We start from the raw sequence: 15,065 nt of genomic DNA, 5'->3' as shown, positions 1-15,065 counted from the left end.
TTAAAGGTAACAGAATTAGCCCACCTGGGAGAAAAGTTAATGCAGCAAGATGAGCAGGCAGGCAGTATGTCTGATGCAGCAAAGAGGGGCTGCAAAGAGTGCTTGAAATGGCAAACTGTCTCAAAAAATATGTGACTTATGGAGCTGAGTGACACGTGCATGGATGTCAGGTGAACCTGGTATACTAATCCTGTTGGGAAAAAATTGGCAAATGGTTGCAGTTAATAAGGAGAAACCCATGACTAAGATATAAAAGTTTCAATGTGAAGTTGTCTATAAATGCTGATGCTAAAGGTATTGACCTCACTCCTTGATCTAAAAGGGAGACTAATGACCCTACATGTCATGAGCAGAAGCAAAATTTAGTGTCAATATAGTCAAATAAGGGAGGAAGTTTTATACCTCTAGCAGCAGTGAACTGAAACTGATTATAACTGACCTACTGCCATTGGTAAAAGGAGCCTGGGATAACCTATTTGTCCTTTAGCTTGTGAAAATAACCCCAATTCTTTTTTTTGGATGGTAGGTAATATTCGCTATTGGTATATCCTCGAGAGAGAGAAAAGGTGGTTGCAGAAAGACATGTGAACACTTTTTATTAAAGACATCAGAAAAGTTGATTTGTGGGAAAGTAAGAAAAATATTGAACTTATTAGCAGAGATTTATTCTTTAAGCTTACACTGAACAAATGACAAATGAAGTAAGCTGTTTTAAGATATTGCAGAGACTAGAAATACAAGTTAGGTTTTATATTAATAGCTCAGGAAAAATTGGCCCTGAAACACAGAATTATTTACCCTGGCTGAAACAACTTCCTACTTTCATTTCCTTTAGATACCTATATTAGAAGCTTTATAGCTGAAAAAGTGATACTGCATATGAGATTCTTTGTTGAAATGGTGTGTTTGACATAATGATGCCTGCAAATAGGCCAGAATTAGCAGCTATTTCAGCATTTTGCTGTGGAATGAGGGCTTACACCTGGGCCCACAAGTTCCTCTTATTCCCAAGCTGTGTGTTAGCTGAAAGCACTCTCTGAATATTGATTTACATATTTTTAGAAAGTTGTAAGGTATGTGAGGTTATTTCACCCTGACATGGAGAAACATTTCCAAATCCCAGAAATGAGGAGTACTGAAGTCAGCATTTGGTGTAAAAAGGCTTTAAACAAAATACTGCATTAGGGGTCTGAGCCCTCAAATTCAGGAAATCTAGAACTCGAGGATTTAACCCCATTTGATATTTGCTCCAGTATCTACAGTGATTGCCACCGCCTCTGAGACTGACTCACCTCTGTCAGCTTGCTTAGTAGCTTGATTGTAAGCATTTATGTTTGTAAGGCTAGTCATTTCATATAGGCTGGAAGGTGTGGGGACCCGTCACAGGCGTGAGTGGGTCAGTGCCCGTGCAGTCCAGCAGTGGCCCTGGGTGGGTGCCACAGACCTATGCAGGGCTGTGGGCTTTCTCCCGGGGAGCGTGGCCCCATGCCCCCGCTGCTGCCCACCACCCAGGGAGGGCAGCACCTCTGCCGCCTCCCAGGGCACCCGTGCCAGCCCCATTTCTCCAGGAGGAGAGATCATTAACCATGTACACTGAAGGAGACTGTTAATATGCAATCAGTTTTCTTCTCAACAACATTTTGTTCTTCGCTGCAAATGGTGCAACTTGAGCGATTTCCAAAGAAGTCATTTTTGTCACCACCTTTGGTGTACTCTTATGGTAAAGAATAGTAATAGCAGTTTGATTTTTTTTTTCCTTTTTATTATATAAAATTTGCTTCTGTGTAACCCTTAGTCTCCAGTGGTAACAAAACATAAATTTAAAATGGTAAATCCCTCAGAAAAAGCCAATGGAAAGGTGGGCTATTTTAATTGCTTGTAACATTTACACAGAAGAAGAGATTGACTGTCACCATCCCCTGAAAATGAGCATCTACCTTCGGAGAAAGGCTGCAAGTTTGCTGCTCATACACTTTACTTTTTGAGTACCACAAAGGAATTTTTCCCAGTATAACCATTCATATATCTGAACATAGCCTTTACCGTATAGCATAATAATACTCTGCACAACTTTCACAGAGTATAATAAAAATAAAAATACTCTGGTTTACATGCACTTTCATTATTTTGTAGCAGGAAAACTGAAACCATATAAATTCATTTTTATAGTGGTTGGTGTCAGTTAATACATTGTTTTTCCAGAAGTAATGTATTGTAATATAAATTTGCCGTTAAGTTAGTGTAGAACAAGGTTCAGGTGACAGTATTTGTGAATAACAATTTATTTGTGACTGTGACATAATTTAATGCAAATATATTGCTCTAAAATGAGTTGGTCTGATGTCAGATTGATGGTTTGTACTTCTATTATGCATAATATTTATAAAAGTCCACCATCTCACATGTATATAGAAGAAAAGATTATCAGCTATTCACTATATGGATATATAGCTTCATTAAAAGGGCTCTGGAGATCCATGTAAATCATGAAAGAAGAGCTTGTGATGTTTTCACTATAAAACCTTGCTGAAATTCCCTTTGTTTTATGTTACTTTTCTATACATGTGCATTTTATGTTTGTATACATTTTTATAGGCTGGGTTTTTTTTTGCTTTAAGTTAAAAATCTCTTTTGAAACCCATACAGTTAAACCCACCTATATGATTTCACTTCTTCATATAAGTGTAAATCTTGACTTGTTGGAAGTTTAGCATAAAATAATGCATGTGAGAGTGTTTACTGTTGTTGTCACTGAGAGATGGTAGGGCCACACTTACAAGGTCAGTAGATGGAAAGAAAATCAATGGGACCAGAATCTTTTTAAAAAGAGAGTGTGGAGGCCAAAAGGTCTGAGTCCAACTCCTCTAGAAGCCACTTACCTGAATAATTCAAAAAGTATACCTGTCCATTGATAGGGAATCTTAAATAACGTACTTCACCAATATACTCTTGTAATAGTCGTGATTTAGTACAGACTGTCTGTAAGTCCAAGGGGAAGAGCAAGAGCTTGCGTAGGAAGAATGGGAGTTCAGAAGGCAGCATAGAGGCACTGTGGTGAGCGATGGGGCTTCTGGAGGTGCACACACAGGCCCAAAGAAAACCTTTTGGGCTGTTTGTGAGGAGGTTTCCAAAAGCTGTTATCGGCACAAAGATGATGTTTAGGTGGCTGTTTTTCACCTGAGTCCTTGCTAAATATTATATAAAAGGGAAGGATCTTCACAGTGCATTGGAAAGGTGAAGTTTAAGGTATTTCTTGAGTCCTTAGAGTCCTGCCGGAAGTCATGGCTGCCCACGTGGAGAGATGCGGTTTGAATCTTCAAAGTAGTGTTACCAAAAAGTTGCCTTGCTGTTGTTTTTCTGGTGTTGTTTTTTTGGTTTTATGGGGTTATTTTTACTAATTTCAGCCTTTTTAAAATTTCTGTTTGTAGCTAATACCAACCTGAGAACAAAGACATAAAACCACAAATGGAGGACATTTAGTCATTATTTTGACTAAGTTGACTGATAAATCTATGGACCTGCTCACAGATACTCTGTTCTTTAACCAAATTACTTTGCTCTTGCTTTTCTCTTTCCTTGCTTTCCTTTGCCCATTTGGTAAAGCTCTGCAATTAAAAGACATTTTTACTGTGGTTGAACTGAAAAATGAAACAGACCCATCAAAATGTCTCCTTCAAACTAAAATTAATCTATATTCCTCTTTCTAGGCATTTGAACTTCTATTTGTTTGTTTCTTTTAATTCCAGTTGAGCTCTCAAATAATTTAAGCTGATCCCAAGCTTCATTTTTGGTGAATTTGTGGGGATGCGTGAGGTTTGTGGACATTACTGCTCTCTTTTTCTAGACCTTTCCTCTCTTTTACTTTCTGACCTTATTTTTACTGGGATTCCCAGCAAGCTGCTCATCACTGTCCTAGCTTCTGTTCTTGTGCCCTTCCCATGCCAGTGGGAAGAGAAGCATGAAACTAACTGGAATCATGTAGTTCCAGTCAGTTTAACATTGCTGCTACTGCCACAAGCAACAGATTTTATATTGCAGGAGAAGAAAACACAGTCATGCGATGTGATGAGCCTAGAGGCTTCTCCCACTTGGGTGATTAAACAGAAAATGTAGGAGGCTTTATGGAGTCCTCAGACTTAGAACCCTGCACCCAGTTTCAATTGAATATGAAACATGTTCCTTAAAATCACCATGCAAAAAGTATTTTGCAGGTTTTTGAGTAATGGTGTCTGTTTTCTTTTTACCTCTCATTCTTTAACGTGTTTTAATGTCAAATTTCGTATTATGTGTGCGTGCCCCAGTGCATTCCTGTGTTCTCTCCCAAACACAGATGTACATGCACATACACTCACACACACACACGTGCACACATCTTCCAGGGAAAATGTCACGTGCATGGGTATACTAATACCTCATTTGAGATGTAAAGAAGAAAAACAGTAGAGCATTCCCATGAAAAACAGAAGTGTTGCCTACAGCAAGTCTCTCAATGCCACAAACAGCACACAGGGGTTGTCATGGCATGTCAGCCTTCATCCACTGCCCAGTCTGTATCAGGACACTGAAGCAAAGCAACAGCGTATGATTTAAGTTTGCTTGTCCTTAGTCTTCATGTGACAGATGGATGAACAGCTCTAATCTGTTTACTTCTGGGCCTTTTTGACTCCATGAATTTATTATTAATGTGCCAAATTATGTTCTTTGTACCAGGGGTCAGATCATCATTTATAGTTTCCATGTAGACTGAAATAAATCCTGCTGTTGAGACAGACCGCTCACTCCTTGGTGCTGCAAACACAGTGCTTGGCACTTCCTTTGATCCAGTGGGTTTTAATCTATTTTTACTCTTTGTAAAACTTCAGTTTGCTTTGATAATTAATGCCCAAGAAATGTCAGGCATGAGGCTCACTGAAAGTTGCATTGAAGAAAGTAGGCTGATTAAGAAGAGGAGAGAAATATATGTCAATATATTAAATACAAGTAGCATTTTAGTTTGAAAGTCTGCAGATTTAGGCAACTTTGGCTTTTTGAGAGGGGAAGATGTTTCTTTGGGTTCAGGGTTTCTTCAGGCACTCTCTTATCCTCATCCCCTTCTTTCAGCATGTATGTGTTCAAATCTAGGTGAGCTGCTGTGGTTAAAAAAGAATCGTAAGCTGAAACAGGAGATAACTAAGCACTCCTGCCTGGTGTTGATGGGATTACCAGGTACTGTGAATCGCTCAGGCAAAGAGGCCTGAGGTGACACTTCAGACTTGTTATTACACCAGGGATATTGGTTCCGTTTAAAATAAGAAAGTAGGGTCATCTTAGTGTGGTTCAGTTCAAAGCTTTGAAAATGTCTCTTACTGGAAGGATTTGAAGTATGCAGTTTTGATCTTTCTGCAGCATGAGCACGTCAGTGGCTGAAAGAAACGGCAGCTGAGCTGGTGTGTTCACTCTGTGCCCAGCTCCCTTTTTAAATGAGGATTTCTTTTAAAACAACAAATCATAAAAGGAGTGACTGAAACCTATTTTGTAAGCATTTCTCTTATTTGGAAGATGCTGTATAACAGAGGCTCTTCCTTGCCTTTGATTTTTCTCTTTAAAAGGATTTTAAAACTGTGTAGTCCTTGTCCTAAGATACGCTTATTACAGAGTTCAGTGATGTTCCCTGAAGACGTAATCTAGCTTGAACTGTTTCCCCTGGCTATACTATGAGACAATTTGACTTTGCATGAAGTTTTGAAAACCATATACGTTTCATATACGGGGATAACGTTTCAACTTCATGCTCTCTCTGCACTGCGAATGACAAAATACACTTTGAAGTGCTTTTTCATACTCTATACCACTCCGTTTTGCATGCGAATGAATATTAATAAAAATAGACCTGCACTCACTTTTGGTTTTAATAGGATGTTCTGTCATCTCTTTAATTTTTCTGTTTCTTGGATTTCCTATTTTTAAAAGTTTTCTTTTGTTTGTAGTGCCAGGCCCTATACCTGCCAAGTCGGTGAAGGGAACTCCTTTTGAAGATAAAATCTTCCTCAACTGGAAGGAACCTGTGGATCCAAATGGCATCATTACTCAGTATGAGGTAATCATTAAACAGTTAACAAGTATAGGATGGGGCTAGGAAAGTGCAGCAAGAGGGGTGGCTGATGGTGGGCATTTATGCTCTGTAAGCAGCTATTCACTTATATGCTGCTTTCATTTATGGAATACTGGATTTTGTGTAGTGATTAGATATTCAAAACCCGTAATTATGGTGCATGTATTGTTGGCTGGCCAGCCCTGTCAAGTGGCTTTGGCATGTGAGTATAACAATATTACAATACACATGGGAGGTGCTAGTTTTAAAAATCTTATATCATTACTATACACCCTTCAAAAGCCATGACAGCCATGATCTGTGAAATCGTTGTTGGAAGAGAAGGTTACATGAAAAGAAAGATGGTTATTAAATTTGGAGCAATGTTTTTTGCCTTTGCCAGTTCTTTAGATATCACCCTTCAAGGAAACCTCCATATATATATTCTATTTAAAGTGTATTTAATATATGAGCCTTTTGGGGACCTACACAGGAGATTGGCAGGAAATATGAGCTGATTTGAGGAACAAACACCATCCTCTCCATCCTTTTTTAAAGTAACAGAAGATACAATTTTCTATACTAGTGAATTACAGGAAGAAGACAAGCCAACTAACCAAACAAAACACCTCACTATGAGGTCAGTGAGGCACTGGAACAGGTTGCCCAGATAAGTTGTGGCTGCCCCCTCCCTGGAAGCGTTCAAGGCCAATTTGGACGGGGCTTTGAGCAACCTGATGTAGTGGAAGGTGTCCCTGCCCTGTGGCAGGGGGGTTGGAACTAGATGATCTTTAAGATCCTTTCCAACCCAAACCATTCTATTAAATCTGTTCGCTAACAGATTGCTAACAACGTTCTTTAAATAGTGTGGGTTAACCCTGGTGGGCAGCTCAGCCCCACTCAGCTGCTTACTTATTGCCCTGCAGTGAGTTGGGGGGAGAATTGGAAGGGCACAAGTGTGAGCTTTTCTGTTTTAATCACAGATCCAAAACACAGCACCATATGAGCTGCTGTGAAGAAAATTAACTCCATCCCAGTCAAAACCGGTACATTAAGATATCGCCGCTGCTTTAGACAGCATTTAAATATGATCGATAGAAAAGGAGAAGGAAATGTATTACAGGGAATGAAAAATAAAAAGAGTTTTGGTGGGGATGGGGAGGATGGTGGGGGTGTCCTAACTTAAATGAAACAGTAAAATTTTCCATATATGAGCTAAAATCACAAAGAAAGATAGATGAAGGGCACCTGCATGGCCTTTCTAGGGAATCAGGCTGCAGTAATACACATCAAGTCATCATGGTGTCCCCAAGATAGCTGGGTAACTAGATGAGCATGTGTCTTTTGTTTCCTTTCCCGCCAAGCTAACATAATCCCCTTGCACCAAAAACTGTAACAATTGTTAGAAAAATAATTGTTTTCACAGGTCAGCTATAGCAGTATACGGTCATTTGATCCTGCAGTTCCAGTTGCAGGACCTCCACAAACTGTGTCGAAGATGTGGAACAGCACACACCATGTCTTCTCACACTTGCATCCTGGTACTACTTACCAGTTCTTTATACGTGCAAGCACTGTCAAAGGGTTTGGACCAGCAACCACAATCAATGTAACAACCAACATCTCAGGTAAAAAAAAACAGAAAAAAAAAAAAAAAGTGGGGTGCTTTTTAAAAGTTTTTTTGTAAGACTTGAAAAATCGTGAAATGGGAAAGAAAATCCCAAAAAAATCCTATCATGTTGTGAAACTGTATTACTGAAAATGTTTTTGAGTGTATTTGCCAAACAGTAGCATAAGTTCAGGGATAAATCCTTGCATGAGGTGGAAGTTGCACACCTGTAGTTGTTAACTGTTTGATTTTGTGTAACCTTTTACTTTCATCTGAAGATTTTGAAGTGCTGTATAAACCTTAACTAATTAAGCCTTACAGCACTCCATAGGTCACTAAGTACTGTATTTGTTTTGCAGATTAGAGAAGTCAGATGCAGAAAATTAACTGACTTACTCAAGGTGACACCACTTAGCAGCACACAGCTATAACAGAACTGGGACAGTTGGGAGGAAGTGTGAATTTCTTTTGCCAGATTCATGGAAGTCTGCTTCCTCGTGCCTTTATTCACTTACTGCAGTGCACCAAGATTGACACTATTCGTCTCAGTAACACGCTGCAAACTCTAGAAGAATGTAACATGCAATGGAATGCTTCAGTACTTTTATTTTCTTAAATTTCAGTATTATTCTCAAAAACCAAGATAGTGGCTTATGCAGTTGATAGCAGAAGATAAGTCAATGCTATGCCTAGAGAGACTGTTGATTTTATGACATGGCAACTTCAGACCTTTGGCAGAGATCAAAGTGAGTCATTTAGAAATCTAAGCAGCACAAAGCAGGCTATTTTCCTTATCTGCCATAATGAAACTTACAGTGTCCTGTAAAAGGAAGTTAATAATGTATTGGAATGCACCTACCATTTCTGTGGGAAACTATTCACGTATCTCCTTACCCAATTCCCAAAAACATGCACATAAATCAAAATGTGAGAAAATTCAAAGCGCAGCTCCTTGAATTATGTAGCAAGCGAAATGCTGTAGTTGTAGTTAACTGGAACAATCTGTTGAATTCCATCCCAGCGCATAAGCACTAGCACTCCTCATGCCCCAGCCCCTTCAAAAAAATCCAACCAAGCCACCAAAAAAACCCAAATGACATGTTCTGTCCTGTTTATCTAGCCATTAGGTTGTTTTGAAGTCTAATATTTTACTCAGGTTGTTTTAAGGTCCTTGTGTTTCTTCACAACAAACTCCAGTTCATAAATTTTCAGGGATAATAGTGGTGTAGTACTTGCATACTTGTCTTCTAACCTCTATGTAGGAGGAATAAAACAGGTGCAACTATGTAATGTCTTGCTAGCATTTCTGTCCCCCAGATATCTCAGTATTTTGAGAAATAAGCACCTCAACACGTTTGGATTATTTAGGACTACAGTGTGTTCAGGCTTCTTCAGATACGCCCTTTTTTTCCACCCAGAAATTTTGGGAATTTTGTCCAAAATCCAGTCTACCACACTTTCTAGGCACAGTATGAGTCTGTTAGTTGGCAAAACATGGTTAATAGTAGGAAAGCTTAAAGGCAGGCTGTGACACCCTTTGTATCTGAATTTCAGCCTGGTTTTTTTTCATCTTGCTTTATGCTGAACTGTTGTCTAATTTTTCTCTGCATAACTTTTTACAAAGCAACGTATATGGTTCAGAAAATGCTACCTTTATTTCTAATGAGGAGTGAAATTATTCTTCTTAACCAAGCTTACAAGTGGTTGCCATGATCCTAGTGAACATGGTGTAAACAGGAATTTATAAATTAACATTCAATGAATATTATTTCTATAAAATAATATTTCTTGAAATAAGAGCAATTTTTGTGTTTATCTAGGATCTGGGACTAATGAAACAAGGTTTTTAATCTTTCAGAGCTTCTCTATCTATTGATATATTATTGTAAAATTATTATGACTTAAATGATCAACATCCTACTAGGAAACATCTTTTTTGTCAAAGTTCATTTTGAAATATACAGGCATCATTAACAATTTTATAAAGATACAGCCACATATTAAAAAAACCATGCAGATAGTTTTCAAGCTTGTTAAAGATTAGTAATTAATAGAAATCTATTATTTCCTGAATCACAGAAAATCCTGTTTCTTTCCTTGCACTAGAGCTGAAGTAAGCAACTGTATTACCAGGGAGGACTCTACAAGGTTTGTGGCAGCAGATTAAAGTTGGGTGGTTGAAGTGATCACCAACACTAGCCATATGTCCCGATCCGATATCGGGAAGGGTTCTTAAACGATCCCAGGAGTGAAATTAAGACACAAACGAGGTCAGATGCCGTACAACCTTGTTTACTTTATTTACTATAACAATTAGTAATAGCGATAGGACAGAGAGGAAAAGAAGGGGAAAGTCAGAATCCCTAAGCAAGAAAACGGTAGATATGCAGCTAATTACCACCACCACCAGGGATCCAGCGATGTTCTGTTGGCTCGGGCTCGGTGCAGATGATGGTGACTCCAAGCTCCAAGCTCCGCCGAGGTCCCGGCTCCAAGTAACAGGTGTCAAAGAAGGTGCAACGAGGGAGGAGTACACATTCCTTTTATTGTCCCAGTCCCCTCGACCTTTTCCAAAAGCGTCCGCCCATTTCGTGCCAGCCTGCACGTCTCATCCCAATCATGGGGCTCCTGGTCCCGTGGTCCTCCATGCGCAGATGCCCAGGCGCTGGTCTGGCCGGCCCGCGTGTCTCCCGCACCCTGATTTAGCTTCGGGCGGATGTCGTGGTTTTGTCTGGGACCCTTCGTCTCCTTTAGAACGTACTCTTCCATGGCAACAGGGTGCCGAGGCCAGGAAATGGCGGTGGTGCAACAGCAATGTTGAGACAAACAACGTTTAACACAGTTCCTTACACCATACAACCCACAACAAATATTGCTACCACGAAGGGCTGACAGCCAGTCCATTACTGAATCAGTTCCTGAACTGCTTCTAGTTTTGACTTTGATTTTTTTTTTTTTTCTTGATACCCTGGGCTGAAAACTGCAGTGTTCAGAAACTGATTAATGAGCAGCTTGGCCATCCATTGTTAGAAATGGAGAAGAAATGGGCATGGGAATAGACTCCCCCAGCCAGTTCTAGGCCACAGATGCATGTCTATCCAAGCCAGATTTTCCTGCACTCCGGTTGATATTGGCATGGTCTCCCATGACCTTTAAGAGGAAATGTGAAAGGTCCTTAAATTGTTGGAGGAGGAAAAAGAGAGGTGGTAGAGTTGGGGTCTTCAAGATGGTGGATATAGGTGTTTGTAAGGTAGAAAGAGTGAAGCCACAATGGGGTTTTGTAGTCTTAGGGTTTCTTGGCAGTCACCTCCTCCCTTTATTTCTGTCCTTCTTGAATAAACCTGTTTAGCTTGATAAGTATCATGATTTGAGGGGGAGCAGTTAGGGATGGGATTATCAATTGTTGGTGAAGTCCCATTCATGCTCTAGTAAAAAATTGTACCTGACTGGAAAATCGTTAAAAAAGACTCATGTAGCTGATGAAGGATTGTGGCTTTGTACTATATTATGAACAGGCACAATCTCATGAAAATTCAAAATGTTTTCAATGATTTGTTTCTTGTTCTTCCTTCCCACTCAACATTAATCAGCTCCCACTTTACCGGACTATGAAGGAGTCGATGCATCTCTCAATGAAACTGCTACTACAATAACTGTACTCTTGAGACCAGCACAGGCCAAAGGTGCACCTATCAGGTAAAAAAAAAAAAAAAAAAAAAAAAATCAAGAAGATTTGAAGATTTTTTTTTTAATTGATTGTATGCTGTATCGCAGCTTATAGAGCTGTTCATTTCCAAGTGATATTCATTTGACATTACTATTGTTTTTCTTAGCTAGACTGAGTTTGCCAATAGATCTGTAATTAAAAAGAAAAATGTCTTTGGTTTTGGTTGTTCAGGTTGGGTTTTTTGTTTGAAGGTAGTCATGACCCGAATCATCCAGCTGTCTGTCCTGTTTGATTCAGGGTCCCCAGGACCACCTCCTATCCATTATGATTTCATTTTTCTTTCTCACAGTGTCTCTGAAATACGAAGTTGAAAGGTGTTTGTCAGAAAGTGAATCTGAAGATAACACTTCCTCACCAGTGCTTCAAATCAGCTGTTCTATAGCATATATGTATGACTGGAAAATTGGAAGCTCAGAGAAAATGGGAGAATAATAGTGATGAATGCAAACTATTTGACCTTTATCCTCTCAGAGTGCTTCTTACTAGAAATCATGCAGCAAACTATTAAATTTAATTTGGCGTGTCCCATAATCATATTAAAATGTTTATGTTAACTTTGAGGGGTCTTTCCCTTTCTACTCTCTATTGAGAGATAATTTAATTCTGTTTGCAAAGATTAGTCCACATCCTGCTCTTTACTCCTACTTGTTAGTGCAAAAATTTTGTGATATTATTTGATTCCATTTGTGTTTTACTCATGTGGCTGCATCAGCAATATTCAGGGACAGGATTGACTAATAGGGGGTTAATTAGCTACTGAGCATCAGAAGCTTTTCATGCTCTTACCCTTGTGACATTTTAGAGAAATACAGGCTAATGCATTTCATTCTGTGTTACATTAAGTCGGTTACCATGGCTCAGCTGATGTCAGGTAATGTGCCTGAACCCTAAAAGTAGAGGAAAAATAAGTGTTTCTGAAGTCTTTCCATTAAGAGGAACGTATGTTTTACATGGATGTTGTGGGGATGAGTCACAGACCTATAAGCATTTTTATATGCTTATATAGTCAACCTGATGATTGATATGATGAAGTTATTTATTAATATTCCATCATAGAAGATAATCCATATTCATCCCCTTTATAGGAGATATTGATGTGCTATATCCATAAATTAAATTGTAATCCCATACATCATTAGTTTCTGAAAGATTGCCCTGGAGCAAAGCTAGGATTTTTTTGGGTGTGAAGAATGATAAAATATACAGGATACATTCAGTACAGGACTTGGATTCCTAAAATAGGGTTTTTGTTGAATTGATTCAGTAGAAACCAGGCCTGTGATCTGAAAATGTCCCCAAGTTACGCAGGTGCTTAAACTCACTATTTGCCTTTGTGGGTGCTTTTAAAGGACTTCCAGGTGTCCTGCTGCTGGCCATATCCAAAGCTGTCCCTGTTTGACAAATGTGATATCTATCTCTCTGTAATCCATGCCAAATCCTTTCGGTCCTGTGCCCGGTCCCCTGAGGGGGCTGATGCATAGGCTCCCCCAGAGCACCCCTGCCAGACACCACTGGGATCTTCTGACAGTGGTGCTTATCTTCTCTACAGCAACTGGTCGGTAGCACATGGGTGTAGACAGCAGCAGGCTCCCACCTTCAGTCCTGCCACTCACACTGAGAGGGGTCGGTCCCATGTCCCAGCTTTCTCTCCTGGGAGTTTTCTTTCATGAACTGGTAGTGTGATGGAAGCACTGTACCGGCAGGCGAGTAACTCACTGCAGACTATACCTGCAGCACACCACCTCACATTTATTCTCTCAATTTTCCTTACAGCATCCTCAGTTCTATGGCATGAGCTGTTCACTGTAGCCTATGAAGGTGGCAAAAAGGATTTATGTACTAAATGTTAATCAATAGTTTTATAGAGTATTAATAACTGATGTTTGAGTATGTTCTCAAAAAATCATATGTATTCCTGTCTTCCATATTCCCTCACCACTTTAATTAATTTCTAAAACGTAAGAGATTACATTGAATTTGTAACATCAGGAGGCCAAGAAAGTAAGTCCACCACCATAACCAGAGAGCTGGGCTTTATTCTTAAAGACAGACAGGTGTTTTATTCCTTGCTTGGAATGAGGAACGTTCTCCAGGGGAATGCAGAAGACATGGTCCTGTTCCCTTCCGTGAAGTTATGCATGTTGCAGTCAAGTATTTTTCAGCAGTTTTTTAATAGGGAAGGTAAATGTAACAGTGAATTCTGAACTGATTCAATGCATTTCGCTGAACTTTATGATGCGTTTTACTGAAGCTTCACTCCATCCACACTGCAGCTGTGTTTCCACTACAAGCTGGCTTGCTGCCATAATGAGTGTTACTAGGTAGGTGGGAAAAATTGCATCGCCATGCCTGCAGCTGTGATTGAGTAGAAGGGACTCAGATGCTGTTCTTTAGCCTGACACTGAAGAATACAGTTGCCTTTTTGGAAAGGTTTGTTTGCACCCAGTCCTCTAATCCCTGGATGATCAAAAGATCATTTTATTTAATAGCAGTAGGTCCATGTTTTTTAAAAAAAAAAAAAAAAAAAAAAAAAAAAAGGACAAAAAAACCAAAAGAGCTTAGTCTGATACTCTTTTGCTTTTACAAACAGAATTATAACATGATCAGATTTTGTTGTACCTCAGTCTCTCCATCAGCACAACCCCCCAGGAAACAGATGTTCCTTAACTCTAGTGAAATCTATGTGCAGCTGTCAATCATTTCTTTAAGATGCTACATGCCATAGTCATCACATTTTAAACATGACTCTAATCGTATCTTCCCTGTCAAATGTTATCGTGTAATCTTTAGCATTCTTTCTGGCCTCCTGAAATCTTAAACCAAATTACAAACTAGAAATGTGAAGGGAGACAGGGCTGGATGGCTCAGGCTCACTGTGAAGCGTGTACCACTTCACCATCAATCTCGTGGATGAGGACCCAGTCAGTAGCATCAGTGGTGCTTCAGTGATTCATTTGAAGGTGTGATTTGTCACTGTGGTTTTTTCTGAAGGATCGTAACTGAGCACCCACAAACCAATATTTTGTTTTCAACCTACTGCAGATGAGTATTACGAAGCACATGTATCAGAATCAGCATAGACAACTTTTTAATGATTAAATTTATTTGATTGGTAAAGTGTTTTCCTTATACCTCCATATGCAAAATCAGGTTGTTTTCATTTTGCAGCGAGACTAATTAAGCGGACCGTGGCAGGGAGTAGCTAAAACTTAGTTGTCAGTTGGTCTTCCAAGAGCTCAGGTTGTAACTTGGGCTGTCTGTTAGTCAATCTGGCATCCATCAAAGGAGAGGACACTGTCTCCACTAGATGCATGGAAGGAGGTCTCTAGCTCATATTAAAGCCCTGTCAGAATAGGGCTGAAGTATGAACAACATGTTCACCGCTGCAATACCTCTTTGAGAGCCTGAGTTTTTAGAGAGAGATGAAAAGCAAGATCTGTTGGCAGGGGCCTCCTTTAGGCTGTTTGTAATTGTCTTGCTCAATAGGGAGGTTCTGTACAGGTTTTCTTAAGTAAAAGTTTTTTGACAACAAAAATAATTTCCTCATGCAAAATCTCAGCAGAGGAGCTCTTCACCTGTTACATCTTCAACACTTTCTCCACTTATCTGACTCAGACAACTGTTGGGCCTCTGATCCCGGCAACTAATGTAGAAGCTTC

At 39.5% G+C, this 15,065-nt stretch overlaps 1 protein-coding gene across 7 annotated transcripts in view; it reads left to right on the top strand.

The window, feature by feature from the left end:
- The window catches only part of PTPRK (protein tyrosine phosphatase receptor type K), a 418,363-nt gene that overhangs the window by 326,292 nt on the left and 77,006 nt on the right, over window positions 1–15,065 (top strand). For all 7 annotated transcript variants that reach the window (XM_074862468.1, XM_074862473.1, XM_074862472.1 and 4 more), the window contains exons 9-11: window positions 5,967–6,076; window positions 7,497–7,698; window positions 11,270–11,375. In XM_074862468.1, the coding sequence (XP_074718569.1) occupies window positions 5,967–6,076; window positions 7,497–7,698; window positions 11,270–11,375 (418 nt within the window). The remainder of the gene's footprint in view (window positions 1–5,966; window positions 6,077–7,496; window positions 7,699–11,269; window positions 11,376–15,065) is intronic.

This window comes from Strix uralensis, chromosome 3 (genome assembly GCF_047716275.1).
Source record: "Strix uralensis isolate ZFMK-TIS-50842 chromosome 3, bStrUra1, whole genome shotgun sequence".
In the NCBI taxonomy this organism is placed as follows: domain Eukaryota; kingdom Metazoa; phylum Chordata; class Aves; order Strigiformes; family Strigidae; genus Strix; species Strix uralensis.
This window is presented reverse-complemented; position numbering and strand designations above follow the sequence as displayed.